The sequence below is a fragment of the Setaria viridis genome, chromosome 4 (genome assembly GCF_005286985.2).
Source record: "Setaria viridis chromosome 4, Setaria_viridis_v4.0, whole genome shotgun sequence".
Classification (NCBI taxonomy): domain Eukaryota; kingdom Viridiplantae; phylum Streptophyta; class Magnoliopsida; order Poales; family Poaceae; genus Setaria; species Setaria viridis.
The window spans coordinates 38,156,542-38,183,880 of NC_048266.2; the positions used below are offsets into that span (position 1 = coordinate 38,156,542).

Sequence of the window (27,339 nt, forward strand, 5' to 3'; positions counted from 1 at the left end):
AGGGGTCTCCGGCCTGTTCATGGAAGACGGGGTTTAGGGTTCAGTGTGGTTGCCGTAGAAAGATTGACGAGGAACAGAGCCGCGGCGGTGGAGCCGCGTGATCCACATGAAAACGCGACGGCGTCTGGCTGCGGCTGATGGCGATCCGCCGTGTGCTGCTAAGTTTTCTCCCTCTCGTGGCTCCGCTTGTCAAAGAGGCGGTGCCTAGCCAGAGTAGCTTGTGCTTGTTGCAGGGAGCAGAGAACGGATTTCATTCGCTGGAAATTCGTGGCCGCTCCTGGAGATTTTTGTGACGCAGCGGCGAACTCTTCTGCCGCCGGAATTACGGTGGCCTGTTGCCTCTTGCCGTCACGGCTCGTGAATGCGATTCCGATAGCGATTTGCCGGCTAGATGCCATGGCTCTCTGGTCAGATTTGATTGGAAGCAGAGGGAGGGAGGGAGGGAGGGTCCAAAAGGCCTAGGACTCATCCCAGACTAAAATAAGAAGTTCGAAATGATTACAGGCCAGCTGCTTATGCCTTGCGTAATGGAGGCCCAAATAATAAAAACGCATAGCAAAAGGTCAGCCCATCAACGACGTTAGGGCAAGGCAACCAAAATATCAGCCCATGAACTCGCCGGAGCAAACCGAGCCCAGCCCATCAGCAACACCCATCGTAAAAATCAGCCCATGAACTCGCCGGAGCAAACCGAGCACAGCCCATCAGAAACAACCTTCGTAAAAATCAGGCAATGAACTCGCCGGAGCCCAGCCCACCAAAGCACCCTTCGTCTCCTCTCGCCTCCACGGCTTCCCGTTCCGTTTTCAAACGCTTCCCTTCACCTCGCCCCCGGCTCAACCCCAACCCGCCCGCCCGCGCAAGCGGCGCTGCAGCTAAACCCTAAGCCTCCCCGGCAGCGCAGCTCGCCGCGGGTGCTCCGCGATGTGCCGGTGCGCGGCGGTGGTGGCGTTCCTCGACGCCGTCCTCGTGGGCTGCCTCCTCTCCTGCTTCCGCCCGCGCCGCCGCCGCGGCTCCGGCTCCGGCTCCGGCCGCCGCGTAAGTCGAGCCCCGTGAACCTCTTCCCGATTCCTTGGCGCTGATCTCGTTACCCCGTGCTGATGACCATTTCGGTGTTCTCGTGCAGGATGCGCTCGTGCACAGGGATCGGGCCGTGGAGGTGCTCTGGGATGACGAGCGAGGTATTGCGTTTGATTTTTTTTTGGGGGGGTCGGATTGCGGTGAGGTTATGGTTATGTGGGTGTTTTATGTGCTTTGTTGTTGCATTGTGGAAGGATTAGGAAGGAGTGGGAAATCGCACGAGGACTTGACTGATGGTGGCGACATTGATGAGGAGGCGCTTAGGCAAGAGGTATGCGTGTCATTGCAGCTATATGAATTTTTTTTTCTATTGATGAAGTGGGATGAGACTGTGGTGTCTACTGAAAAATTCTAGGTCTAGGTTATCTCGAGAGTTACCGATTGTTCAGTCAACATTGCCTAGGAAAGTGTTCCCCAAATGTTATCTGTCAATACCTAGATGCTGATTAGCTGAACTTTTACATTGTGTGTTATGACCAGTCACCAGAGTGGTTCTGAACTTTTCTTGCACTGGGTGTGGTGGCAATCGTAATGGGGTTAGAGCAATCTTTTGATATGTTATTGTAAGGTCTGTCTTATAATAAAGGATATAATTGCTGTAAGCCTTTAGCTTATAACTACTCCCTTTGTCCCTTAATATCTGTCACCGTGGGAAGCGTGCTGGTGAAACTTTTTTAAGTTTGACTACATTTGTAGAAAATATTAGCAACATTTATATTTTTAAATAAATGTATTATGAAAATAGATTCAACGATCTATCTAATGATACTAATTATGTATCATAAATATTAATATTTTTTTATATATATTTGGTCAAAATTGATTACGTTTGAACTCTCGGGAAATGAGAAAGACAGATAAAAAGGGACGGAGGGAGTATCTTTTAAAGGAGCAGTGGTTGTCAGTATTGTACTTTCTGATCATTCTTTTTTTTATGTTCTAACCTTTGCTCGTATGATAGGCCAAGTCTTCCATGCTAATTGATCTAAAATATTGCTGATGCTTTTGTATTTTCTGCATAAGATGTCTTTACGGATATCCATCCTCTGCGTTCTTTCCTTGATATTTTTCATTTGTTTGTTTAATCCCTTGAGACTTTGTGTAATATAACTCCCAATACATATTCTAGGGAATAAGTTTGTTTAACCTCTTTGAAATTTCATTTTCATGGCATTCTTAACTCTACACAGGCAAATTACCTCAAGTTATGTGGCACTATATCTGAAACCCCAGCTGAACTTCAGAATGTGGTGCGAGTCCACTTCTGAGACCACCTTCGCTATTATTTCGCTTATCTGATACCTTCACTCTGGACTTGCAGTGTGATAACATGCCAACCAATGCACCAGCAACCAAACTTGCATCACTATTTGAAGCTAATTCATCTGAAGGGTACGAACTGCTCTCATTTCCACAAAAGTCTGAAATTCTGTTGCATTATCATGAAAACGCAATAAGTGCCTTCTTTTTATGCCATGCATGCGCAGGTGTGAGGAGCATCATGCACCATCTGAACTGGACATTGAAGATACTCAGCATCTTCTAGGAGTTGAATCAGTTGATCATTCAGCTTTCTTGGAAAAGAGCCCGTTTCAGAACATCCAACACAAGCTGCATGATTGCACTGGTTCACCCTTTGTGACTCCTTTAGTTCTCAGGGATGATATGCAGACCCCTGGAACAGTCTATACTTCACATAGAGGGGCTTCTATGTCTGGAAAGCGTGTGCAGACACGGAAACAATTCATCTACCCTGTCCTGAGACCCATCGAGAACAGAGTTAAGCAGATGGAACTGGCAGAAGATTCTTCACCATTGCTGTCATCCAATCCTCCAAAAAAGAGAAACTTGGAAGAAGATCATGTCATGAAGCCCAAGCAAACATCTTCAAATTCAGTGGCTAAATCAGGATTGTCCAAAACTCCACCAATTTCACGCCAAGTAAAAGAAGCACTCTCTCCTGAGGAGTTATTGGATGGTGGAGAACTATCAAAAACCAAGTCAGATGAAAGAAATGCTGCATTGAGCCTGTCTCACTGGGTGAAATCTTCCTCCAAAGATGTTGAGAATCAAGGTGATGTTAAGGTTGTCGCAGGGGATCAATCATATGATGAGTGCAGCTTTCCAGCCGAGAGACCTGTCTTCATGGCTTCTGATCTTAACTGGGATATCGAGAATCCTACTCCTAAGTTACACAAGACATTCAATGGCAACGGTATTCCCAACACCACCACCAGATACAAAGAGGTATGCATTTATCACTAACCCTTTTCTTAAGTATGAGGTTATATGTGCTTTGGTTCTGATTACAACTGTTTTAGGATCGAAGGGTTAGTTGGCACACCACACCCTTCGAGGAAAGGCTACTGAAGGTGTTATCGGATGAGAAGCATTGCGCTCCAAGGTCGTCTTCTGCTTATCCAACCCTTTTTTTTCCTTATGCGCCATGGCACTATAATCATGCTACTTGACATGTGTTAGTCTAATGGCAATATCGTGTGTTGGACGACAGGAAAGTTTTTCGTGGAAAGTTGTTCCATCAAGAGGAGAAAGCCGAATAGGAGTGGTGGTGAGATTCCAGCCCAGCTATTCATGAACCTGTCGGCGATATCTGACGCTAACATCTAAAGCTGGTGTCCCGAGCTTTATTTGTTCTCCTTTTCTATGGGATATCTTCCTGTGTATAAATGGTATAGGATATAATATAGTCTATGGCTGCTATGGACATCAATTGCTGCTGAACGATAACTGAATCTGATATAACGTTTCTTAGTTGCCCCTTTCTTGAACCCTTGGTGATGCAGCACAGCTGACTGAGGCTCTACAGAATCGTGTTGACTGCTCGCAGTCACCAAAATCCTTAGCGCACCGATTGCCTCCGGCACTATGTCATTGCCAAGTCACTGTATACCAAGTTTAGACTCTGGACATGTTCTTTTCTTGCTCTTCCTAGTTACTTGTCATTTTATCAAGTTTTCAATTCTCAAACCGTTATGATTCTGTTTTTTTTTCTGAAGGAATATAGAGCAAGACAACAATCTCATAACTTGCTTCATATACACTGCTCCCTTCTTCCCAAATTACAATTCATTTCTGTCCTAAATTACAATTCGTTTTAACTTTTCTAGATACATAGCTCTAGATATATATTATGTCTAGATACGTAGTAAAAATTATGTACCTATAAAAATCAAAACGAATAGTAACGAATAGTAATTTGGGACGGAGGGAGTATTAAGTCATTCGAGGTGCAATTCATCGAAGAACTACAAAATCTGAACCATTTCAGGCTATACATTTTTTCCTTCGTATTATATTCATTCTCTCTATATTTCTTTTTTGTCGGAACACAGGCTTCAAGCCCTTAGGTGTTACATGCAGGCATGAAAAACAACTATTACATACAACTATATCTGGATGTCTCTGTATTTTTGACGTATTTGTAACGACTGTTACCAATCCACTTCTTAGGCAAGTGAAACCTTTGTGTTGACCTCTGTACACGTCATTCGGTAGAAGGATACACCTCTTGCCCCACTTTGATCCATCTCTCTACAATGGTCTCATCTTCTCCATCCGTACTGTCTTCATAGTTCAGCAGGATGCCAAACAAAATCTTACCCTGTTTGTGAAAAAAAAATGTTAAGTTACAGAACAGAAAAACAAAGAAAAGCTACGCGTAGCACATTAACCCACCTTTTGTCGTCTATATGATGCTAAAGTTGCCAGTGGTTCTTTCGACTTGATCACCTGCCCTGAGCTCTGGTACAGGTTGATCATCTGACAGCGGTTACATCCTCCCATAGACTGCAAATGAACCAATCCAAAAATGAAACAAGTATTCAGCAATCAGCAAATGAGCCAAATATGCCTGAAAAGCTAGTGCAGTAGTATTAACGAAGTAGCTAACTGACTAACCCTTTTGCATTTTCACTATTGGCAAAATTAGAATTAATGTGCATTGTACAGAGTACATCAGCGAATCATCAGTTTAGTAGTGTGTATATGCAAATGTGTCCAGCAGCTAATTTTGCTTTACTGTTTTGATGGTCACCTTAGTATGGCCAAGGAACTTATCTCGTGGGCACATAAATATCAAGTCTCCTCTGACCATGGGATCTGAAGGGAAAAGAAGCACTTACAGTAAAATACGCCTCCCCAATGTTAAGCCTTTTCCAGTTATCCTCGTTGTATGGTGTGGACCCAGAGACAACAATATTTGGACGAAATCTCATTGCGTCAACAAACACCCGTTGCTTACCATTTCCATTACCTGGAATTTGTGTAACTACTAAGTTATCATAACAAGGTTATCCAAAAAAATGGTTTGTAAATTACACTCTATCTACTGATAAAGTCAAGCAATCTGGATCGCAAGAGCTATTGGTTGGTTCTGAGAGTACAAGCAATCTGGATTGCAAGAGCTATATCGGGTAATCACAGTCATTTTGGTCCCTTTGCAGTAAAACAGGGAACAGAACAGAGGGACTTTTTTTTTCCCTTTTCAGTGAAAAACAAGAAAAATCGCATACCAGAACTTAACCGGCTGTTGAGATCAGTTATGCTTGCTTCGGAAACAAGTAGCAGTTGTCCTTCATTGACAAAACTAAGTTTGCTTCGAGTATCTCTACATAGGCGATCTCTCCTGCCGTTAATTGTGCAGGAACGGTACTTGGAGCTCAAGCATCTCATAAAGGTACAAGGATGTCCAATAGCATCGCTGAACCAGGAGTTTACCTTGTCACCATAAGTTTGTACCTCGTACCTGAAGCAATTTGTCTAAACTTGTCATTATTATCAATAAATCTTAAGCTGTCCGTAAAACCAGACTAGGTATGATATCACCAAATAAATTCAGCCTAAATCAACCAGAGGAAAATTAGGATCCCCAAAATCCCCACCCAATACTGTTGTTTAATTTTTCAGTCAAAGTATGAAGAGTACTATATGGGGAATATGGTAAAAAAAGAAGATAGCAGAACAGATGAATGTGAAAACTGATATCGTCATACATAGATGAAATGCACACGACTCTATGACCATACCTTTGACCATAAACATCTACTTCTGCACTTAGATGAGTCCAATTCTCTAGAACAGATATTTGCAATTTATCCTTGCGTTTTGGCGACTCTAAGAAGAGTTTCCCAAGTTCCAGGTCAATCAATGTGCGGATAGAACTCAACTCTGGCACCTGAAATGAATGTTGCCTAAGATTAGATGCAATCCCTCAATACAGATTTGACAAGTAATTTTGAACAGGCTATGTTGTCGCAACATAGCAGGTCCCAAGCCCTGGTAAAGGAGGAGTTGTGATAGGCTTGACGAGCCAACGTTAAACCTAGCCATTCTAATGGAAATGAAACCCAAGAGAAATCTGTTGGGGCGTAACTCTCTTAGCGACGCACCATATCGGAACCCGGGTATGGTGTTAAATGGGCAAGGGTTGGGTCGTCTCCCCCTTGGTGATGCGCCGTGTCGTGTAGATTTAGCTCTGGATAGGAGTGCTTGGAAAACAGATATTCATGTGCCCGAACCCTGATTTGTGGCTCTTGTTGGGTTTCAACTCTAGCCTACCCTAACTTGCTTGGGACTGAAAGGCTACGTTGTTGTTGTTGTATTAAAAAAATGTGCAGTTCTATATACGTTTCGTTATAAATAATTTATGTTGCCTTGTTCATGTCTCTGTCTTATGCTATGATGGAAAAATAAGACATCTAATTCATAAAATAAAGACAGCAGTTAAGATTTTTTTTAAAAAAGTAAAAATTACTTCGCAAATAACATCCTAAAGAACATTTTTCTGGCTATCCTAAAACTATTTTGCACAAAGTAGTGGCTGGCTGCAAATGATGCCCTCACTTTGCTTCCGAAACTGTGCTTTCGAGTTTTGACATTATAAAATCACCACCTAGATTTATAAGTTTAACACATAAAGGACAAAAATAATAATTCAGCTACCTTTTTCTGTGTCAAAATTTCACCACCTGATCCTTGGAGAAGCCACTCTCTATCATATTTTAAACCTAAGAAAAAAAGGTAACATATTTTATGAAGGGCATATGCAATGCCACCAAAATAATTGTAGCCAAAGCTACAAAAAAAGAAAGAAAGCTGAAGGTCTGAAATTTATGCATACCACCAATTGTCAGTGGCCAACCCTGCACACTAAATCCTTGGCAAGATTTCACAGGATATATAGTTATGGATTTTAAACGGATATCTGAAATAGCTTGTTGGCTCCAATCATCTACAATAAAACCATATCAATCAAAAAATTTAATCAATGCAAAAATATAAAAACACAATATATGACCAGCTTCATATTTTTAAGGCAGTTATAAAATTACCTACAAAATTAGGAATATCCATGTTCACCATGTAGCCATTGGTCAATCCTACAGCTTTGGACACAAAAGATGATTGCAGGAACTTAAGAAATTCCTATAAAAAATTAAAGAAAGAGTCATGAGTGAAAACAGCTTAGAGATGGACTGAGCCTTCAAATACATATAATAGAAAAAATACCGCACCTCTGCATCTTCATATGTGGACATGTAGCCAAATGATATCCTCACAGCACCAGTTGGTTTTCCATTTATTATGTCATTATCATCCCAACAAACATGCCCAGCCTAACATGTTGGCAACACATTACTTTATTTAGACCCAAAATTTGTAAGGTATAACATTGTTGTTGTTGTGTTGAGCAGATAAGGTTGTATCGTGTACCTCAAAATTAGAAACTAGATCTGAGTGTGACAAGCCAAGGTACTTAGCACATGCACCAGGATTACAGAAGCAGCCTGTCTGCAAAACAGCAGAGGAAGGAATTCAGCCAAGATCCCAGAAGCACTTGAAATAGTCTTGAGTTAACTGGACTGAAGTCACTGATCTCTCAACTATATCATTGCCAGATAAGGTGTGCCAGAGTGGCCAGACATACGCATATATTGCATAACCCAAAAGTGATACTTCATACCTCCGGCACACACGCACGCATGCTACACCATGGTGTTTTTTTCATAAATCTAAAATTGATGATAATGACTAAAATGCTTACTCTCATTCTCAACTGAGACCAGGGAAAAAAAAGTAGTATCAATAAGAAAATAGGTCAGATTCTCAAACTCCCAGAACCGTGATTCCTTCAAGCCTAACTATCACATGAAACATAGGTAAACTGTAATCATACGAACTCCATAAGCCACGTAAAAGGAGAAAGATGAATATGAAAACTCAATTTTGCCCTTACACGTAAATGAATTCCTGACAAGGAAGCAAGCTTCTCCACCTCGCGATATCCAAACCAGGTGCCATCTTCTCTTTTCAAATTGAATGTGATTGTAGGACCCATCTTCAGATCTTTCACCTAAAACACAAATTTCAGAGAAGTCCAGATTATCTTCATGATGTGTATCTCTTCTACTGATTGGGATAACTCCATAGAGGTACATAATAGAAGAAAGCAAAAAAAAAAAAAGGCATCAAGTGACTGGGTAATGGTACCTTAGAAGCTTGTTGTCCGTAGATTATGCAAACATTTTTCTCATTGCTGTGCTTCAAATCCATCATTTTCTTTCTCACATAAGTAGCAAGAGATGCAGTATGCCTACAAGAGAAGAACTATGTTCAGAAGTACATCATAGACAGGATATTAGGACCAAAAACAACCTCTAATAGTTACCGTGCAATAGCTGAGATAGTTAGCATATCAATTATCTCAAATCCATATCGAAGAGAGGATATGCTCAAGAATGAGATTGTTCCATCCTCAAGAACTTGTTCAATGCTTTTTCTTTTCTGAACAAAGTCAATGTCAGCAATTGAAGCAGCCACCGTTCCTATGTCATAGGAATGACAAAAGATGAATAAAAAGCAAGAAAAGAAACAAATAGACATCAAAACTAAGCAGCACATTACTAAGTGCTAACCTCCACTGAAGTATGTCTTGTTCAGTAAACTAGCAGCCTCTGTCATAGAATGAAAAATAGGGAAGAAAGCATTAGAGCACTTGCCGCTTTCTTGGGAAGAGGATCGCCAGAATCTATGTAAAAATTAGTGTAGCAATTTAATTTATATTATCCTTTAGAATGTATCTTAAAGCCTTGTATGCAAAGGAAATGCTATCATATAATGATATAAAATGATAACAGCTTGTTGCACCGGCCGCTTAGGCTTGGTGCTCAGGGTCTCGTTTTCCATGTTTTAATCGGCGCTTTTGTTGTAGTCTTTTGGTGGGCTGTGTGTGTTGTGTTGTGTGTGTTTTGGGGTGTGTTCTGTACTTAGATTGGGGGCTCTCCCCTTCTCTTTGTACTTTCTATGCTCTCTTAATGAAATGACACGCAGCTCTCCTGCAAAGTTCGAGAAAAAAAAAAGATAACAGCTTGTTGCATTACCATTTTTTACAATTAAGGCACCAAGACCAGTTGGGTAGCCAAATATCTGCAAGTTCACCAGAGGATAACAATTAGTTACATCTCTTTAACAGGGCCTTCCAAACAAAATAGCTGCACATGGATTACCTTGTAGAACGAACAGACAACAAAATCAGCAGGACACACGGTTAAGTTTGGTGGTTCAGTTGTACATCCTTTTGCAGCATCTATCAAAACCATCCAGCGGCCCCTGAAATTTAAGTACTCAATAAGCATGTCAAAGATACCAGAGTCCCAGGAAAATGGGAGGACAACTGCTAGACAGATTCAGTTACTTGTCTATTACGGCCTTATATTTGTCAAAAACTTACTGTTGCTGTGATGCACTCAAAAATTTCCTTTCCTTGATGAGCTTGACCAAGCTTAGATTGAACTTGTGTCCTGAGAAATTGCACTCTGAAGGGAATGCAAATAGATTTAAATTGTTTCCTGCATCACAGAGAAAGAGAGAGAGAGGGATAAGAATCACACCAGCATGGCTATAGATACACAGCTAGATTGGAGAACAGGGTGCCAAAGCTGAAAAAACGCATTAGACCTATAAGGTGCTTACCTGAAATAGCTGTCAGGCTTCCATTCTGATAGTTATGCAAAAGCACATCATCACCTCTTCTTTGGTTTGAGTGTTTTGAAATGTTAAACAAACTATCACTTCCAAGATTCTTTGATGGATCAGTAACCTCTTCAACATCAACTGCCGATACAGTAGCTCCTTTGCTCAGAGCATACCTATGAATATATTAAGGACATACAAAATCTACAGAATGCCCTGAACCAATGTGAATTTTGACGCACTGTGTCAGGTTGAATTTCTCAACTATTGATATAGGCTACCAAGAAAAGAACTCATTTCAGTTTTCAAAAAAAAAAAGAACTCATTGCCACAGATTTCAATTTTTAAGAACTTTACAAAACCTACTCATAAAGGGAACAAAAGGAAAGCAATTGTTTTGTCGTATTTTCGAGGGCATCGGAGTATCGAGCTATGAAGATAATCCAGTGACATTAGAGCATGTACTTGCATAGTGATATATATGCATTAGCTAGTCAGTGAGTAGAGCTGTAGTCATGGTAGGATACTCTCTTATCCCAAGCACACTATTGTGATTTTCCATTGTGTACATGTAGCAGCTTTCTCTACTCCATGGAAAACATTCGCCAACAAGTTTTAGAGCTGCTGTTGCCCCAGAGGTAAATATACATTTGTAGTCCCTTGGAGATGCGTTGAAGTATTTTAGGACCTGTGAGGATAAAGTCTGCATCGTAAGCAAAAAAGAGCTGGTTTGCAATTTCTCTCAAGTGCATATAGTGTTAAGATGTTAGCACCAATTCGCAGTTTCTTCTATCAAAATGAAGCATGCAAACTATAGCTATACTCCTCTCTAAATTTAGTAGCATGTAATTGAGTATTTCTACTTTAAACCCTAGCCTGAAATGGACATGAAAATAGTTAGAGCATAACATGAATAATAGATGCCAATCACCAGCATTGGCTTTCTATGCAGAAGCTGTTGCAGCACCAGTAGTTTTTCTAAAAAGGGGTTCTTTGCATAGAATGTAAGAAAGTCTTCTTTTGTTTGCATAAAATGTAAATAAGTCTATCTGGACCGATAATTGAAAGCACAAATATAAGAAGTGATAGGTCTGAATTTTTATATTATGCAGTACCTGATGCCGCACAGAAGTAACAAGATCACTTGTAGCCATGCTTGAATCACTCTGGCTATCTAAAAAGCTTGTCAAAGAACACAACCACAACAACTTTCAATAAATGGCTATCAAGAAAAGAAAAATAGCAATTTCTCTTGTGAACACAAGTTCCAAATTTAAGGATACGAGGATTTCCATAGACATTCGACATAAGGTCTTTGGCAACATTCGCCATCTGTGCCTCTGAGTACAGCGCCGCACCAGCATGATCCAGGTAAACCATCCCTGCTCCTCAAAACCACATCATTAGGAGCTGGCAAGCTGCAAACTTCCATAAACATAAAGCTTAAGATGCAAAATTGGCATCACTCTTCTCTCAGCCACAACAAGACAGCTCAAATTTCCCAACACAAGAGTGTATGAGCACGTCAACAAACATTAGGAACCTTTTGGTCTTTCCTTTTTACAAGAAACCAACAAATTAAGATTAAACTTTTCGCATATGAATCGAGAAGGTAGCGAAATCACACCTTCCAGCCGCTTGAAATCGGCGGCCCGCAGCTCGTCGATTCCCCTGGGAGCGTCCGGGTAGCCGTAGTCCCCGCCGAACTGCTCCAAGAACTCCTCCTTGCTCTGCGCCATCTCTCTCCCGCAACACCACAAATCGAAGTTCTGAGCCCGACCAACACGATCAGATTAAGCTCGAAGATAACTTAGCAGAGCAATTCCTATTGCCTCTGGGGTTAGTTACTGGTGAAATTGGAGGTGGGCACCGAATCGGGCTCCGGATTGATAGGGATCGTGTTTCAGTTTGTCCACTCGTGCGGCACGATGCGGAGTGGGGCAAGAAAGTCACAGGCTGCGGATCTCAAATGACGGAGATGGGGCAGCGAGCAGCCGAGCTGGGTGTCGACGCCACGTAATGGCTCACGCACGGTTCAACGCCTCCGCGGTCCAGGGAAGCAGGCACGATTTGACGCAGGGGAATTTCTCGTCGCGCGGAGCTTTCTGCAAGCGTCAGCAATGGCGTCGGAGACCGGCTCACTGCTGCCCGTAGGCTCCTCTCATCTACCACAGGCCGGACTGGGCTGAACTCGTGGCAGGGGGCCATTTAGGCCCGGCCCATCCATAGAATGGGCTGTGCGTCAGCAGATGGGCCGTGGCTAGTAGGCATCATTAAATCTTGATATGCTAAACTTTCTGGTTTTTAATTCAAATTCGAATCAAAATCAAAGAGAATGCAACCCATCAGCTATATCAAATGCCCCTGGCAGCATGTTTTACATATCAGCGGCTTAGCTTATGCAAGCACTATCAGAGTGCTTATTAAGCATTCACCAGGAAAGATCACGAAGACCACAATGTATACTGCAAAGACAAAACTACGCGGCCGTGTAAAAGGAACGTGATACTTATGGATCTGAAAGTTGTACAGTTCCACAGATTTGTTCCTTGAGGAAAGTTTACAGCATTTTAGGTTGACTGTACATAAGAGGGCAAAAGCCTACATAGACTCAGGATATGCTACAGTATTGGCCAACTAGTAAGTACAAAAGAGGCTGCATTGGCTGGAGATAACGTCTACTCAAAGAAGCTTCAAAACCACCCTAGAACAGCCAGTGCTTCTTCTTGGTCTTGCGAGTCAGGAGATCTGCAGAGTGCAGAAAAGGGACCCATTTATAACTAACCAGCAACAGTGAAAATACAGAAACATCAAAGCAGGTTTCGTTAAAATTCAATGATGTAAATTTGTAAAATGCAAATTGGTGGTGCACCAGGAATAAGAAAAATACACACCGTCAATTCCATATAAGGAATTATAGTGTACTTCGCACCAGAAGCTTAGCCAAAGCTCTGCAAAAATATGTGCCAATGAAGGGTTAGTATGTCATATTTTCTGTGAGCCTAAACATACTATTGCTTCAAAAGAAACCATACGGTTGCAGCTTGCAAAAAAAAATGGTCAGAGGTATCCCAAGAGCAGAATAGATTCTGGCAACATAAAATTCGACTCTAAACCAAATATCTGAGCAAGGACCAGCAGAGTAGTCCAAGCTCTCACCTTTCGTGGGAGTCAGATCCCTGGGGACTATTTCAATCAAGCAGGTGTCTCTAAATGATGTCAGCAAACAGATTTTGGCACCAAACTGCGAGCAGTTAGAGATAGAAGAAGTGTTAGATAATTTACAGTCTCCAGACATTAGAAATGTTGATGCTGTAACAACGCATACTAAAGAAAACAAGATATTTCCTAAGGGGAACGTAATGCAAATGAAAACCAGACTGATGAACCACGGGGTGATGTACTGATGTTAAAATTCAAATTGTATAATTCAAAAATGATAACAGATAGGAAATTTGAGGCATCTTTGATGAGGATTACCAAACAAATGCACATCAAGAGTGAGCAAGCCAATAGTATCAACCACTTTTATTAGTTTCACAACTTGACGTTGGATTTGTAGGGAAAATGATTATCAAATTACAGAAATCACAAGAAAAATTATGAAAAGCATGCAGTTAAAAGTTTTACTCAGAAAACAATCAACTAGCTTGAAACTCGTGCTATATTACCCGATCTGCGGCTGCTTGTAAGGTCAGATGATCTCCCCATTCCCCAGATCTGCAGAAAATTGCATATTAATATATGAATAAGTAACTCCAAAAGTAATCAAGTATCTCCCTGGATAGTGAATTGATGAGCAGATCAAATTAGTGTGTAACAGGAACCTTTTCATTCTCTTCAAATACACCTTATATTCCATTGGTACATAGCTTTCATACTGTTTTCTGAATTCCTTTAGCTGAAATGCAGGGTGTTCCAGAAAAATTACATATGGATTAATATGTAGTGCAGTAATGTATCTATTGGTCAAAGGAAGCCCACAGATAAAAGTCAACAGGAAATTAAACCTGTTTCATGACAGCCTTTCTCACATGTTTGTGATAGTCAGGATTGCGAAATATCTGGTCTGCCAAAGCTCGGAACTGAAACAGTAAATCATTAAGAAAATAGAAGAGTTAATGAAGCCAAGGTACGCTGAATGGCTTAATAATTTGAGCTCAAATAACACAGGCCAATTAATGCTTCAGCGAAAGGTAACAGCAGCACTCTATAAGAGAGCTAAGCAAGCTAGCAGACTTACATGCTAGTTTGAATCAGTGCTGATGGTGCAGCATAATATATTCAATGAACGGAATGAAATGTACACTAGTACTTAAACACAAACCTGACAATTCCCATCCCCCTCTATTTGAAATTCAGCCAAACCATAAGTACCCAACCTGTCAAAAGAATGGTAATGGTAAATGAACTTAACATAAAACTATAAAAGAAAGCACACCAACACTTGTAACTCTTTTTTAAGAAAAACATACTCCCTCCGTTCCAAATTACAGGTCGTTTTGACTTTTCTAGATTCATAAATATTATTATGCACCTAGACATACATTATATCTAGATGCATAATAATATATATGAACCTAAAAAAAGCTAAAATGACCTACAATTTGGAACGGAGGGAGTATATAATTCCACAAGACTAATTCCAACAGTCAAGATTCATGTGTTGTACATATGGAGTGAGACTGCTAGATGATTTTTTACCTTTCCAGCAATCTTTCGTGATCCAGTGTTGCATTATCAACATTGGGAATTTTTCCATTAACTCGGGGAGTGTACTGTCATAAAGGAGAGTGTCACTAACTTGATCATAAAACTTAGCAGAAAACCTGCTAGTGCAAAGAAACGGACATTACAGACTTAACTGTATTATTGATTTAACAATGCATAATATAAGATTAGAATAGTTAATTCAATTTAGCACAACTGATAAAATATAACCTTGTTGCCTTCTTTCACGATATATTGTCGGCTGTCACTAACAGCAAAACATTTTCAAATAGAAATCTCATACTCACTTTTGTATCACAGAAACATGTATATTGTTTGACAAATTGTTGGCTAAAATTTACTCATTTGATCAGGCACCTTAGCAAAAACATCAGAGGGAGTATTGAGTACTATACTGATGAAGTTATGTGAAGTTCAATAATGCAAATAAGGGTAAAACTGAATAAAGAAACAAACATTGATTGGCTCTGGATTACCGGTATTGACCCCAAATGGGACAAGCGCTTCCCAAGACTATGTCCACTGCCGTTCTTTGCTTGGGCAAGGAGGCTACCAATGGTTACACTTACTTCCTCCTCGCTCTCCTGAGTACTGCTACTGATGCTTGAGCTAGAGCTTTTACTAACATGATCCTGCTCTCCAGACATGCTATCTCCCAATGAATATCGACAATGATAAGCTTCAGAGAAAACAAGTAGTGATACATTATGTAAGACTCAAGCGGCATGCGTTCGCATGATGGCAAGAAATACTGGAAAAGGTCGCAAAGCAGCTAGAAGCAAACTTCTTTTCCCAGCATTACACTCCAAAACAGTTCCCTGTTTGCCTGATTGAAACAAGGAAGCATAATGCCTGATGGGATTCCTACTTATTATATTACTTCATGGGACCTTACATTTCTGATTGGATTTCAATGGAGACTATATTCCAATTCCAACAAGAAGCAAACAATAGAGCAGTATAGCAAAATAGGGTCCGTCACCACCGGCACAGACTTCATTAGCGTATCTTTTCACTGTCATCCCTGTGTTCGATAGATAGTTCCCAGTTCCCCATGCCTCTTTTCACACAAAATCCAATGAAACTTTCCTTTTACAGGATCAAAGAAACATTCCACGCATGTTTATCACGGTAATCGAACTGAACAACCAAGCAACCAATAAACAAACAAACAAACAAGAAACTAGTAAATGGATAGCTAGGCTATACCGTATATTTCACTCGAACTAGCAGTTCAGTATCCAAGAGGCCGCCTATTTCACCCAACAACCTCACTCGTTTAAATAGACAGTATAGAAATTAAACCAATTTAATTGACAAGTCGACTGATCGGATCTTAGATTAATCGATCCAAAAAAATGTTTTTCCTCTTTCTAGAAGGCAGTTTGAGTTCAGAACCATCGCTCTAACAGGCGATCTTAACTTTTCAGTAGAAATCCGGCAGAAGGAAGTTCAAGGAGCGGAGCTATTAATCGCAAAAAAAAAAATCTAACAGGAACAGTAATCATGTGAAGAAGTTATCCAAGAAGCAGGGAAGCAGCAAGACTTCACTAGCCGGAGCCACGCTACTCAGGGAGCCGAATCGCGATCACGAGAAAGCCCAGCTCGCGAATCGGATCGGATGAACTGATGGAACTGAGGAGGGGAACTTACTAGCTTGCCGGATCGAGGCCGCGGTGCGCGCGACAAGCGGCGCTCGAGTTGAGCAGGCAGAACAGAAGCTCACTCTCCCGGTAGGGCGCCGGAACGAGGAAAGAGAAACGTCGCCTTTCTCTATCTTTTTGCTGTCGGGCTCAATTCTTCGAAAATGGGAAAGCACGCCCATAAGTCAGCCACATTTTTCAGAAACACCCATGAGAATTTCGATATGCCGATCCAGTAGAGTTCAAAACTTTCCCATGATTTACCTTGGCAAAAAAAAAGAGTGAATAAGATTATATATGTTTACCCGGTTTCATGTTTTAGAGAAAGTTACACAAACTTTGTCATCATGGAAATTATTTATTTTGTCACCTGAAGTAATTCACTTTAACTCATTTGACATTCACAATTTCATAAAGTGCAGTTACTTTTTTGAAAGAACGGTAGGAGATTATGCCAATTTCATTAGTAGAGGAGAGGTTTTATAGCCAACTAGCCGCTTACAACAAAAGCAAAAGAAGTAATCTCACGAAGTGCAGTTGATTTGAAAGTCAAAAGAATTGTGGCTTAGTTTTTAGGTTTTCTTTAATATCACAATGTATATATTGAGTTGTCTATAAATCAAAAGTAATAAAATAAAAAGTGTTGTTGCCCTCCTCCCTCTCATTCTTACCAAGATAAGTTATTGATTTTCCCTATCAAACTAATATAAAACAAAAATTGAGATGTTTTTTGTTCCTTGGCTAGAAAAGTATGAGAAATGACGATATATTAAGACCAGATTAAAATCGTTCCATGTTCAAGATCTCCACTAAAATTGAAATTATTCAAAAAGATCTGCTAAAACTTTTAGTGATCGCTGCGACTAGATAGAGCAATTGATGAAGAATAATATTAGCAACACATGGATAGATAGCGATGTACCATGGGACAGCAATGAAGACTACACAAATCTGTGTGTTGCCTCTGCGATGTTCCTTTCCACTTACTTTTGCTTATAACACATCATTCCCATGATAAATCATATCGCGCTTTCCCTTTAGAGAGAGAATCACATTGCTCTTGTGAGTACATATGTTTCCCACCCTCCAAACATGTTTCAAGTTTGCCGGTATGGATCCTGGACCAATCTGCAACGACAAACATCGTCAAGGACTAGAGCAGAGTGTGCAACAGCCAAGAAGGATGCTTTTGTGCAGCACCAATCCAATTTCCTGTTGGTCGACCACCAAACCATGGCACTATGGCAGCAATAAGATAGTGTGGGAAATGACCGACCGCTGCCTCCGTGCCTGCTTCTCGGAACCAGCGCACGGGCATGCAAGCAAAACGCTCGAAGCATCTGCATTTCCCCGTGCTTATCCAGGACTTCACCGCAATGATCCAACATTTCACCTGCCTGCCTGCCTGCGTGGAACCTGCTCACTGCTCTGCTCGACTGCTCTGCTCAGCAGCAGAACGCCTTAAATTTGTTCTTTGGGCTCAGGATTCTAGCGGAATGGCAGCCTGTTTCCTCTTTTAGAACTTGCAGCGTCTGAAACTCTGAATTTCTAACAAGTGGGGGAAAAATGCAAGTTTTGCATCAGAGATCACCCCTCCCTATCAAGGTAATCATCGACCTGAAGGAAGGCTGGAGCAAGAGCAATCAACTTCATCGGCACAGCTTTGTCCCTACCTTATGGGCCTGTCCAGCAACAGCAAGCATGCGATGCGATCCTTTCTGCTCGTCGGAAAGACGGCACCAACCGAAAAAGGTTTCGTGGATTCTGCAGCGCAGGTGTTGATCGATGAGATCGACGGGGGAGAACAGTGTCCCCGATGGCAACAGCCGGTGCCCAACAAGTGGGAGGCCGCCGGCGGCGGCAGCGGCAAGCAACGCTTTTATAAGCGGGCAAGGGAAGGTCTGCGTTAGGACTAAAACTTTAGTCCATTCATTTTAACTTCTTCCTTAAAGTGCCAAATATGTGGACTAAATTCTTTAATCCTCTAGTCCAAGGGGTGGACTAAAATGCCTAGAAGACACCCCTATCCCTTATTTATTGCCCATCCCAACTGTCCCGAACCCTCCCTCCGGCTGCTCAGCTATCTTGAGCGCGCCTAGCGGTGGCGGCGATGCCGAGCTCGCGGCGGACCACCGGCCGCGGTGGTGGGGGAGCGGGACCACTCCGCCGCCGCTTCCCCCGGCCACCTCCCGCCGCTGGAGCGACGATGGGACCCCTACCCGGACACGGAGGATGACCTCGATCCCACACCGCCGTATCGACCTTCGCGTCGAGCTCGAGACCCCGCCAGGCTTCGGTCGCGAGGAGGCGGAGCCGGACGCGGGAAGGAAAGGAGGAGGTGGTGGTGATGGTGGTGGGCGTGGGAACGCGATGAGGAGGAATAGCAGCGTTGAGAGGGATCAGGTGGCGCCCAATGCTAGCCGGAGCGGGAATGGCGTGCTCGCAGACGCTGAGGCGTGGAAGAAGGCGGAGGAAGCGGAGGCAAAACGGAAGGCGGAGGAGGCCGAGGCTAGGAGGAAGAAGGAGGAGGAGAGGGAAGCCGAGCTGGCCACGTACTACCAGGAGCGGTGGACGAACGGGGAGGAGGAGGAGGGAGCCGCGGCAGAGACGGCGCTGTTGCATGGGGCGTCAGGACTCCGGTGCGGCATCACTGAGAACCCCGGATTGCGATCTGCATTTTGAGCAGCGCGGCCAGGCATGGCATCCTGAGCAAAACAGGGGCGTTTTCATCTTCAGAACAAATGGTCACACACAATGAGTGATTAGGGGTAATATCGTCTTTGTTCATCTGCATTAATGGACTTTAGTCCATGGATCCAAACAGGGTACGGACTAAAGGAACCAAACAGGATCTTAATTTGAGCCTTAATTTGCTTTCATGATATTTGTAGTTGTACAGTAGTAGTAACTGGTGAGCGAAAGGATGAAAAAGCCATGGCCCTGGGATCGGATATGTTTCCAAAAGAAAGCAAATAGAACCTGAAGAATGAAATACAGTAGTGGCAGGTGATTTAGGGTGTCCCTTCCTTCTGTTCCGAGTTGCTCATGCAACTAAAGATTAAGAGCACGGAAGAGGACACTTCATTTTGTTGTCTCGTGTACTCCAGTAACTCCAATAACTAGAGATGCAAGTGATAACTAGTACCAGCAAGTTGGCTAGCTAATTCATTCATTCTATTTTAATGAGATTTGGATCGACCCAATGGTTAAGGTAGTAATACAAATAGAACATATGCTTGCGACAATACAGTTATGATGGATTAAGACGAGTTTATTGAAAACAAGAGTCGCGGATTTGCAAGTATGTCATCTAGACTTCCTCTGTACTTTATACTTCCTACTTGTACTTTCTCTATACTCCCTCCACACCAAAATACTATTCGTTTTAATTTTTCTAAATTGCTATATATTTAGTTAAAACAAATAGCAATTTGGAACAGATGGAGTAAACAAGTATATGTCGTTATGAGTTTACGACCGATGAAGTCTCATTTAAACCTTTGGTTGGAAATGCTACGAGTTTATATATCATATGGAGTTGTAATGTTTTGACTTTGCATGGCGTGCGCTTTTGAGTTTTGGTGCTTTTTGAATCCGTTGAATCCTTCATCAGAATTCCGTGCTCCTGATGTTTTTCTTTCTAGAATCATAATAACTCTCTCCAATCTGCACGTAGCGGTAAAGGAATTGAGTGGAAAATTAGATCAATTTCACTTGAGACCTTACATAGATTAGGAGAAACTGCGTTTTACAATACTCATAAGAGAAACTACGTTTTACAATACTCATAAGAGGTGAAAGCTTCAGTCCACGTTACACGGAATGCGTGGACGTACCACCACCAAAGTTTTAAGCCTCTCAGATTTGTGATGACGTGTAAGTTGACAAAGCAAATTTTCGAAGCTCTAGCACTGAACTCCGTGGTCCACTTACAACTGAGGAAGGCTGCCTACCTAGGTCAACCAGCACAGTACCTACCATCAAAAAAACCTTTGTGACCTCCATCATCATCAGTTTTCATCACACGCAGGACGCGCCTTACGCCACCCCGCCGGTCCACGGCAGCACCACCAGCGGAACGGAAACGCGAGGGGCGTGCCGCGTGCGGCGAGGCACAACCGTCGCTCTGGCACGGAAACCCAACCAACGAAACGCCCCGTTCCCGAGGCGCCGACCATCGGGCCACACCCGGCAGCGTCCCGGCGCTAGCCGACGCTCCCCTCCGGCGGGCCCCGCCCGTCGGCCCCGCCGGACGACGCTTGTGGCCAGCGGCGCGCGAGCGAACCGCCCCGAAGCGTGACGAAACATCCACATCGCACGCAAGCGCCCGCGGCCCGCCCATTTCCTCCTCGACACACCGCCACCCACCCCCTCCTCCTCCTCCTCCTCTCTCTCTCTCTCTCTCTCCCCTGATCCTCTCCCAAAGTCCCAACCCAAGCAAGAAGACCCCAAATCAACTCGTCGCGAGTCGCAAGCCTCACATCCAACTCAACTCGCACGCACCCGAGGGACGAGACGAGAGGAGGAAAAAAAAAAACACACACACCAGGCGAGCAAAACCCTAGCCCCGCCGCTCCCCGACGCGCCACCACCGGCTGATGGTTTCGATGAGCACGACGCCGAAGCCGCTCGACTCCGCCGCCGCCAACGCCGCCGCCGTCGTCGCGGGCGGGGACGATGGGGGAGGCGGGGGCGGGAAACAGCAGCAGCAGCAGAGGATGCAGGGGGCGGCGGCGGTGATGGCGCCGCCGCCGATGGCGGTGCCGGCCCTGGCGCCCGCGCCCGCGGCGGGGGAGGAGGTGCGCAAGGTCAGGAAGCCCTACACCATCACCAAGTCGCGGGAGAGCTGGACGGAGCCGGAGCACGACAAGTTCCTCGAGGCCCTGCAGCTGTGAGTGCCCCCCTCCGATTCTGCCCTCTTCCGTCCCTTATCTCTGGTTGCTGGACGAATTGGTGGCGGTTTCACGTAGGTTTTGCTGTTTCGCCTGTTGGGTTGGGTCGAATTCGATGAGGAGGGTTCAGTTGAATCTGTAGATGGCCCCCCAGTCTTGGTTGGAGCACATTTGGGTCCGTGCATCCATTTCCCGGAGGTTGTCTGGTTTCTTGTGCTAAATTTTGGTGGAGGGACTGGTGGCAGTGCGTTTAGTTGGATATATAGCGTGCTTATTATCTTTATCAAATTGATTGATATATGTTGTTCTAAGACTGTATTCAGGTATAACAGTGGGATGGCGGGATGTTGTCTGATTTTTGTTTTATCAAAAAATTTGCGAGTTGGCATGGATTGTTGCTTAGTCTAGTTAGCTAATGGAGTGTGGGAAGGTTGCTTGTTACTTGTTGATCTGTGTGGCATTGCAGTTATGTTAACAAGGCACCTTGGTTGCTTGACAGCATTTTAATAAGGCTGCTGAGGACATCAATTTTCTATATTTTGGATCACATTGTTTTAATCTTTTTTCTGTAATGCTTTGTTGCCATCTTGTGGTAATTAAAGACAAGCATTTTATGCCTATGGCAACGGTTTCTGCTGAACTTTTAAGCTACATATTATCAGCATGATTGGATCCTTAGACAAGGTTAGGAGGGAGAAAGCATATTTATTCCATGATTGTGAAATTTTTTGGTAAGGTTTTCTGTCCTCTAGCAAGGATAGGCAAGATTAGTTGAAGAAATCAAACAAAGCTAGTGTATTTGATTATCTATACCCTTTTCCTGTGATTGTTTATAATTATGGGCTGTTAGAAATGCTACTGTGAATTAATAGTACTTGGGAATGCTTTGTGTGAGAACTAGGATTATTGGACCTACATTTATCAAATTTAATTCTGGATTATTGGACCTACATTTATCAAATTTAATTCGTTCTTTTCTTTGCTGTAGTTTTGATCGTGATTGGAAAAAGATTGAAGCATATGTTGGCTCAAAGACAGTTATACAGGTACTGCTCATATCCACCTTAAGTCCTTTACAGTTAACATTGAGTTATAGAAATGCTTGTGATATTTTGACTTGAGACATTCAAGAGTTAGCTAGTAGGCAATGTATGAATTATTATAATGTGCTCAATCTTTATAAAAAATGTTCTTTTTCACAGATAAGGAGTCACGCACAGAAGTACTTCTTGAAGGTTCAGAAGAATGGTACAGGCGAGCATCTGCCTCCACCCCGGCCAAAACGAAAGGCAGCTCATCCATATCCACAGAAGGCCTCTAAAAATGGTTTGTATTATTCAAGGACCTAGCTCATTGGCATGCCCTTTTTCTAGTTGACCAGTGATGACCATAATTTATTTATCTCCTGCAGTGTCTCAAGCTGTTTTGTCACAACAACTTTCTCCTCGGAGGGAGCAAGGCTCTGTCATGTCTATGGATACATCTACTGCTGTTAGAAATGCGAATGCAAATGCAGCAGTGCCTTCCTGGGACAATACCCTTGTTCAACCTTTCAGTGCAAGTCATGTGCAAGGTCAGTTATTTATAATTGTCGCAACCAGCATAAAAAGATTAATAACTTGTGGAGGAAATTATAACTTTTCACATATTGGTGGTGCAGGTGCTGTTGCAACAAATAACTGCTCTAGTAGCATAGAGAGCCCATCCGGAACGTGGCCAACTTCTGAAGCAGTTGAGCAAGAAAATGTGGTTCCACCACTCCGTGGTGAGCACTCCCTTCTGCAGTATACGCTTTGCGAGTTTGCCTTGGCAATGGTTTTGTTAAGGACCTAGGTGCATGCCATACTAGATAGCAGGCTGAATCATTTGGGTTTGGGTTTATATATTCTAATCCTTTTAGGTCATTAAGTTTATTCACTTTGAGGCTATGATGTTAAGAGAAAAACATGATTTTTTTAGGTGAAAATTCCTGGGGATCTTAGTTTCCATTTGCCTGGTTTTGTTTATTAAAACTGAGAACATAGCCCTCACAAGCATATGTTTGTCTTATCTCAAATATGGTTGAGCAACTCAAGAAACATGGCCAATCTAATAACCTCATGCTTCTCACTTCTCAGAGGGTTAGGCAGCTTGACCTTTTGGCCATACATGCTAAAACATAAGGAATCACTCCCTCCAATCCAAAATATATGTTATTTTAACCTTTTAGGATTCCTACCAGTCAAACTATTTTAGCTCTTGGCCATCAACGTATGAGAAAAAGAGTTGATTGAGTGTCAAAGAATACAAGATAGATGTTGCTAGATTCATTGTGTTTCCATAATATTTAATTATCTTTATTTAAAATGTAATATTTTTATAATTGCTAGTAAGTGTCTCCTTGTATAGCATGTAAGTATCATATGTTTTGAACTGAAAGGATTATCATTATTTTAATCTCTTGATGTCTTCCAGTAGGGATCTTGTCCTTAATTCAAGCAGTAATACAGAATGCAATTTTCTAATATGTTCAATATATATCATTATATCTTTAAAGTAGATATCTTGGTGTGAAACAAATATATTTTTTCACTACAAATATACCCTTACTTCTGCTTCTCCCTGGTGACACATGCAGCCATGCCAGATTTTGCCCGGGTATACAGCTTCCTGGGAAGCATATTTGATCCTGATACCAGTGGGCATTTGCAGAGGTTAAAAGCGATGGATCCAATTGACGTTGAAACGGTACATCTTCTACTGCATAGATCTGTTTCTTCACTTCACGATCATGTTACCTTTTTCTGTCTCCATTCCAACGCATCCCACTTTTCTGTGCGTAACTATTGTTTCTATTTTCTAGCTTGTGCTATCTTGGTTAGTATTTGCTTTTTATTAAAGATAGCTGGTGATAATTTCAGAACATTCTTGAGCCTGAGATGATACTTTCTGAATATTCTGAATCTATCAATGAAAATCATTAACCCTTAGAGATCGTTGAATAGGTTTTAAGTTTCAGTGAAGTTCTGTTTCAGTCTTGCTATCCTTAAAACTGTAGCAAGCTCCATGCCTTTTGAATTCCAGAGGTTGGAAATGCATGTCTACCATTTTTTTTGTCGTCAGTTGTTTTTCTTCCCGAGAAGAAATTCAGATTTTACTCTCTCTGGTAAAAAAATACTTGGCTTTTGGACAAACAGAGTCTAATTACTAGAATATATTTGTAAAATCCAACAAAAGCATGAGACTAGGAAAGTATTTTCAAGACAAATTTACACATGCGACTTTTCATGTTTTTAAACCAGATATTTTAAAAGTTACTGATAGTACTTTTTTTAATAAGTTTGATCAAATCTTGTCCAAAATTTCAAGTATTTGTGACTAGAGGGAATATGTTTTTGGACTTCGAAATTGCTGCTTCTTTTTCTTCCATTCATATTTGAGAATTCAGGGAGTCCTGATTTCCTTAGGGTTATTAGTAATTTCCCATGCTAATATGTTCTGTAATCTAACAATTTACTTTGGTTTTCAATTGATATATGCAGGTACTACTGCTTATGAGAAATCTATCAACAAACCTTACCAGTCCCGACTTTGAAGAACATGTAAGTTATTTTGTTTGTTCTTCCTCTGATCCACCTTATATTCTCTCAATACTTTTGCAGCTTCTAGTCGTGCATGTACCATATCCCAAATTTGTGTTACTACTACCGTTAGGATCACCATAGTTTTGGCCAATACAGATACACTGATAATTTAATGTTTCAAAAAACAGTCACATGGTCTGCCTTGGCAGTAAATACTTGCTGGGCACCACCCTGCTGTCCTTGCGTGTAAGACTTTTCAGAATGCTTGCTAGAGACACTGTAAATCAAGTTCCAGCAATTGTGATCGCTATTACACCTTGAACTCCTTGAAATTCCAGCACGCGCTTCATAACTATTATATCTGACACACGTGGACTTTTCAGATAGTGCACATTTAAGGGCATAATGTTTTTTTAAACAAATTATGATAGCCTGTAAATTTTCAATCACAAATGCTTAGCTGGATAATTTCATTGCTACCAGTCAGTGTTACATGGGCATGGGTGCGGGTATGTTGTCCAACTTGGGTGTGAGTATCCAATTCGGCAGACCTTTTAGGACACGCCAAATGCCACTTGGAATCTGACACGTGTGCGGGGCATCTGACTCTGCAAAAAAAATTAGGATACGGGTGTCCGGGTAACACTGCTATCAGTGGGATATAAATCGTAATTGCAAATTTATAATGTCATTCGGTGGGTTTGTGATCAAACTACCATCCATGGAACCTTTTTTATATGTAGCAAACCTTAATTCTGGTTCCTTACTTCCTTCAGATGGCTTTGAATGCATGACTTCTTTTGTTTATGGCTTTTCACATTAGTGCTTAGTTTGTTCTACTGCTCTTTTCTGGAATCCTGACTGATTCACTCCCCCATTGCAGCGGAAGTTGCTATCATCATATAGTTATGGCAGTGACGACCACATTAAATCTGAAGGCATGGACAATCTTGGATCTCCTCAAAGTTGCCATCTCCCGTTCATGTAAACCTTCAGCTCCTTCCCTGTTCATGTGTGGTCATAACCTGATTTACTGCCATATTGACTAGGCCAATTTACAATTGCCAGGGTAACAAGTGAATGAGAGCACACTGCCCATTTGCGGTCGAAGCTTCAGTTGTTTCCACGAGGCGTTCTTGTGTGCTCTCTGTACTGGAGTCGTGGACGGCTTGTCTAGCAGTTTATAAATGCTAGAGACGTGTTGTGGCAGTGACATCTGTATAGCTTCCAATAATGATATGGTCTAACCCTAGGCTAGCTTTGCTCTCCATGTTCATGTAGATAGCCAGTTTTGTGTGCTCATGCAAAATTTTTTTCCTGGGTGGGGCCTAGATCGATATGTTTTTGTTATACACACCTGTGTGCGTGTATGTAAATATGTGTGATCATGTAATGGTCGAGATACTGGGAGATTAAGGTGTCATATACTGAATAATCATGGTCGGTGATCATCCTCAACGGCTATATAATTGAAGTTTTTCAATCGTGGACCTGTGTAAAAGCGTCCTCTTAAGAGTTGCATGTATGGATATGTTAATATCTGTTGTGTTGTTGAGAAATGGTGCCAATTGGTTAGTTCCGTGCTTGGGCTCTTGTTTTTGAAGTTCAACATTCATGCTGTTTGAGCCTTTACCTCGGCAGCTCGGCACGTCCTTTGACTACGGCTTCGCTGCGGCTCCGGCAACTCGGCACGTCCTGCGACCACGGTTCTGCTGTGCGGTTTTTTAATGGAGCTGAAGCCATTTTGAGTCTTGCGATTACGGCTCCGCTGCGGCTCCTTCAATGAAGTGTTTTTTTTTTTGATGGAGCTGGCAGAATGACCTCCTGTTTTTCATTATGCATGAAAGAAGTCTGTATCCTTTAACTTTCTTTTATCAATTTATAATATGACTTCATATGAACAAGAATGATGAATAAAAGGGACATGGTTTCTTTTTAAATCTCCTTTTCCTTTTCCCCTTTTACTCTTCCTTATCCACCATCTCCCTTACCTAGTCATTTTCTTCCTTATCCATTCACTCCATCGGTTGAGTCCCCTGAGCCCTTTCCTCGCTGGCCTTTCCAAACCACCGCCCCTTCCTACTCATGCTCCTCTGTCGCTGCTGCTCTGCGTTGCTGTTGCCCGCGTCTGCCGAGCCGTTGCTGTTGCTTGCTCGAGTCCTAGAGAACCCGCCGGGTGACATGGCCCCAGCGCGATCGTGCCAGCGAAGCAGGACCGGCGGGCTCGCCCTAGTCAAGGAGGGAGCAGTGGGGCAAGCGTCTACGCCGGCTGCTGTCGCTGCTCCATGCCTGCATAGGGAAGTCTTGCTTTGGCGTTTGGTAGAAGCACCATCTCCAGAAACCCTACAAAAGGGGCGCAAAAGCTTCTGACCTGTGATCGATCAGGGGGCTCCTACGTGGCACACGGAAGCTATATAAGCTTCCTAGCTTCCGGCCCAA

The 27,339-nt window shown here is 42.4% G+C and overlaps 4 protein-coding genes across 9 annotated transcripts; 2 read left to right on the forward strand and 2 right to left on the reverse strand.

Moving 5' to 3' along the window:
• The first annotated feature begins 797 nt into the window (after positions 1-797).
• LOC117852200 (protein JASON) lies at positions 798-3,869 on the forward strand. 4 transcript variants are annotated; one of them, XM_034734191.2, is made up of 8 exons: positions 798-1,038; positions 1,127-1,181; positions 1,275-1,351; positions 2,271-2,330; positions 2,402-2,472; positions 2,568-3,327; positions 3,402-3,484; positions 3,593-3,869. In XM_034734191.2, exons 1-8 carry the CDS (start codon positions 925-927, stop codon positions 3,639-3,641), a joined length of 1,269 nt encoding a protein of 422 aa, XP_034590082.1. In that variant the 5' UTR covers positions 798-924; the 3' UTR covers positions 3,642-3,869. The 4 variants fall into 4 exon arrangements, with proteins under 4 accessions (XP_034590082.1, XP_034590084.1, XP_034590087.1 ...); XM_034734193.2 differs by having other exon boundaries at positions 1,281-1,351; XM_034734196.2 differs by lacking the exon at positions 2,271-2,330 and having other exon boundaries at positions 799-1,038; positions 1,281-1,351.
• A 474-nt stretch (positions 3,870-4,343) lies between these two features.
• On the reverse strand, positions 4,344-12,203 carry LOC117852199 (molybdenum cofactor sulfurase). Of its 2 annotated transcripts, none has more exons than XM_034734188.2 (22): positions 11,699-12,203; positions 11,355-11,453; positions 11,187-11,245; positions 10,599-10,759; positions 10,072-10,247; positions 9,830-9,947; positions 9,606-9,708; positions 9,480-9,525; positions 9,015-9,053; positions 8,768-8,924; positions 8,590-8,692; positions 8,336-8,452; positions 7,813-7,890; positions 7,614-7,715; positions 7,431-7,524; positions 7,220-7,330; positions 7,042-7,106; positions 6,126-6,274; positions 5,613-5,845; positions 5,223-5,368; positions 4,777-4,887; positions 4,344-4,702 (listed from the first exon to the last, which is right to left on the reverse strand). In XM_034734188.2, exons 1-22 carry the CDS (start codon positions 11,808-11,810, stop codon positions 4,586-4,588), a joined length of 2,496 nt encoding a protein of 831 aa, XP_034590079.1. In that variant the 5' UTR covers positions 11,811-12,203; the 3' UTR covers positions 4,344-4,585. The 2 variants fall into 2 exon arrangements, with proteins under 2 accessions (XP_034590079.1, XP_034590080.1); XM_034734189.2 differs by having other exon boundaries at positions 5,223-5,353; positions 11,699-12,201.
• A 360-nt stretch (positions 12,204-12,563) lies between these two features.
• Positions 12,564-16,594, reverse strand: LOC117852201 (OVARIAN TUMOR DOMAIN-containing deubiquitinating enzyme 11). 2 transcript variants are annotated; one of them, XM_034734197.2, is made up of 10 exons: positions 16,456-16,594; positions 15,279-15,481; positions 14,776-14,849; positions 14,399-14,453; positions 14,082-14,156; positions 13,899-13,972; positions 13,743-13,791; positions 13,231-13,315; positions 12,966-13,022; positions 12,564-12,819 (listed from the first exon to the last, which is right to left on the reverse strand). In XM_034734197.2, exons 2-10 carry the CDS (start codon positions 15,447-15,449, stop codon positions 12,776-12,778), a joined length of 684 nt encoding a protein of 227 aa, XP_034590088.1. In that variant the 5' UTR covers positions 15,450-15,481; positions 16,456-16,594; the 3' UTR covers positions 12,564-12,775. The 2 variants fall into 2 exon arrangements, with proteins under 2 accessions (XP_034590088.1, XP_034590089.1); XM_034734198.2 differs by having other exon boundaries at positions 15,279-15,450; positions 16,456-16,592.
• A 4,201-nt stretch (positions 16,595-20,795) lies between these two features.
• LOC117852333 (protein REVEILLE 6) lies at positions 20,796-26,383 on the forward strand. The gene is made up of 9 exons (XM_034734377.2): positions 20,796-21,336; positions 22,326-22,383; positions 22,540-22,663; positions 22,749-22,910; positions 22,998-23,102; positions 23,955-24,064; positions 24,859-24,918; positions 25,784-25,884; positions 25,969-26,383. Exons 1-9 carry the CDS (start codon positions 21,044-21,046, stop codon positions 25,982-25,984), a joined length of 1,029 nt encoding a protein of 342 aa, XP_034590268.1. The 5' UTR covers positions 20,796-21,043; the 3' UTR covers positions 25,985-26,383.
• The last annotated feature ends 956 nt before the right edge of the window (positions 26,384-27,339 follow it).

Coding starts and splice junctions, on each gene's coding strand:
- LOC117852199 (XM_034734188.2), bottom strand. CDS start 11,810: ATGGCGCAGAGCAAGGAGGAGTTCTTGGAGCAGTTCGGCGGGGACTAC. Junction 9,948..10,071: donor AAGCCTGACAGCTATTTCAG/GTAAGCACCTTA, acceptor TCTGTGATGCAG/GAAACAATTTAAATCTATTT. Junction 9,526..9,605: donor TTGTCTGTTCGTTCTACAAG/GTAATCCATGTG, acceptor GTGAACTTGCAG/ATATTTGGCTACCCAACTGG.
- LOC117852200 (XM_034734191.2), top strand. CDS start 925: ATGTGCCGGTGCGCGGCGGTGGTGGCGTTCCTCGACGCCGTCCTCGTG. Junction 2,473..2,567: donor GAAGCTAATTCATCTGAAGG/GTACGAACTGCT, acceptor ATGCATGCGCAG/GTGTGAGGAGCATCATGCAC. Junction 3,328..3,401: donor CCACCACCAGATACAAAGAG/GTATGCATTTAT, acceptor CAACTGTTTTAG/GATCGAAGGGTTAGTTGGCA.
- LOC117852201 (XM_034734197.2), bottom strand. CDS start 15,449: ATGTCTGGAGAGCAGGATCATGTTAGTAAAAGCTCTAGCTCAAGCATC. Junction 14,454..14,775: donor CACGAAAGATTGCTGGAAAG/GTAAAAAATCAT, acceptor TTCTTTTGACAG/GTTGGGTACTTATGGTTTGG. Junction 13,792..13,898: donor TATTTGAAGAGAATGAAAAG/GTTCCTGTTACA, acceptor AATTTTCTGCAG/ATCTGGGGAATGGGGAGATC.
- LOC117852333 (XM_034734377.2), top strand. CDS start 21,044: ATGGTTTCGATGAGCACGACGCCGAAGCCGCTCGACTCCGCCGCCGCC. Junction 22,664..22,748: donor ACAGAAGGCCTCTAAAAATG/GTTTGTATTATT, acceptor TATCTCCTGCAG/TGTCTCAAGCTGTTTTGTCA. Junction 24,919..25,783: donor GTCCCGACTTTGAAGAACAT/GTAAGTTATTTT, acceptor CCCCCATTGCAG/CGGAAGTTGCTATCATCATA.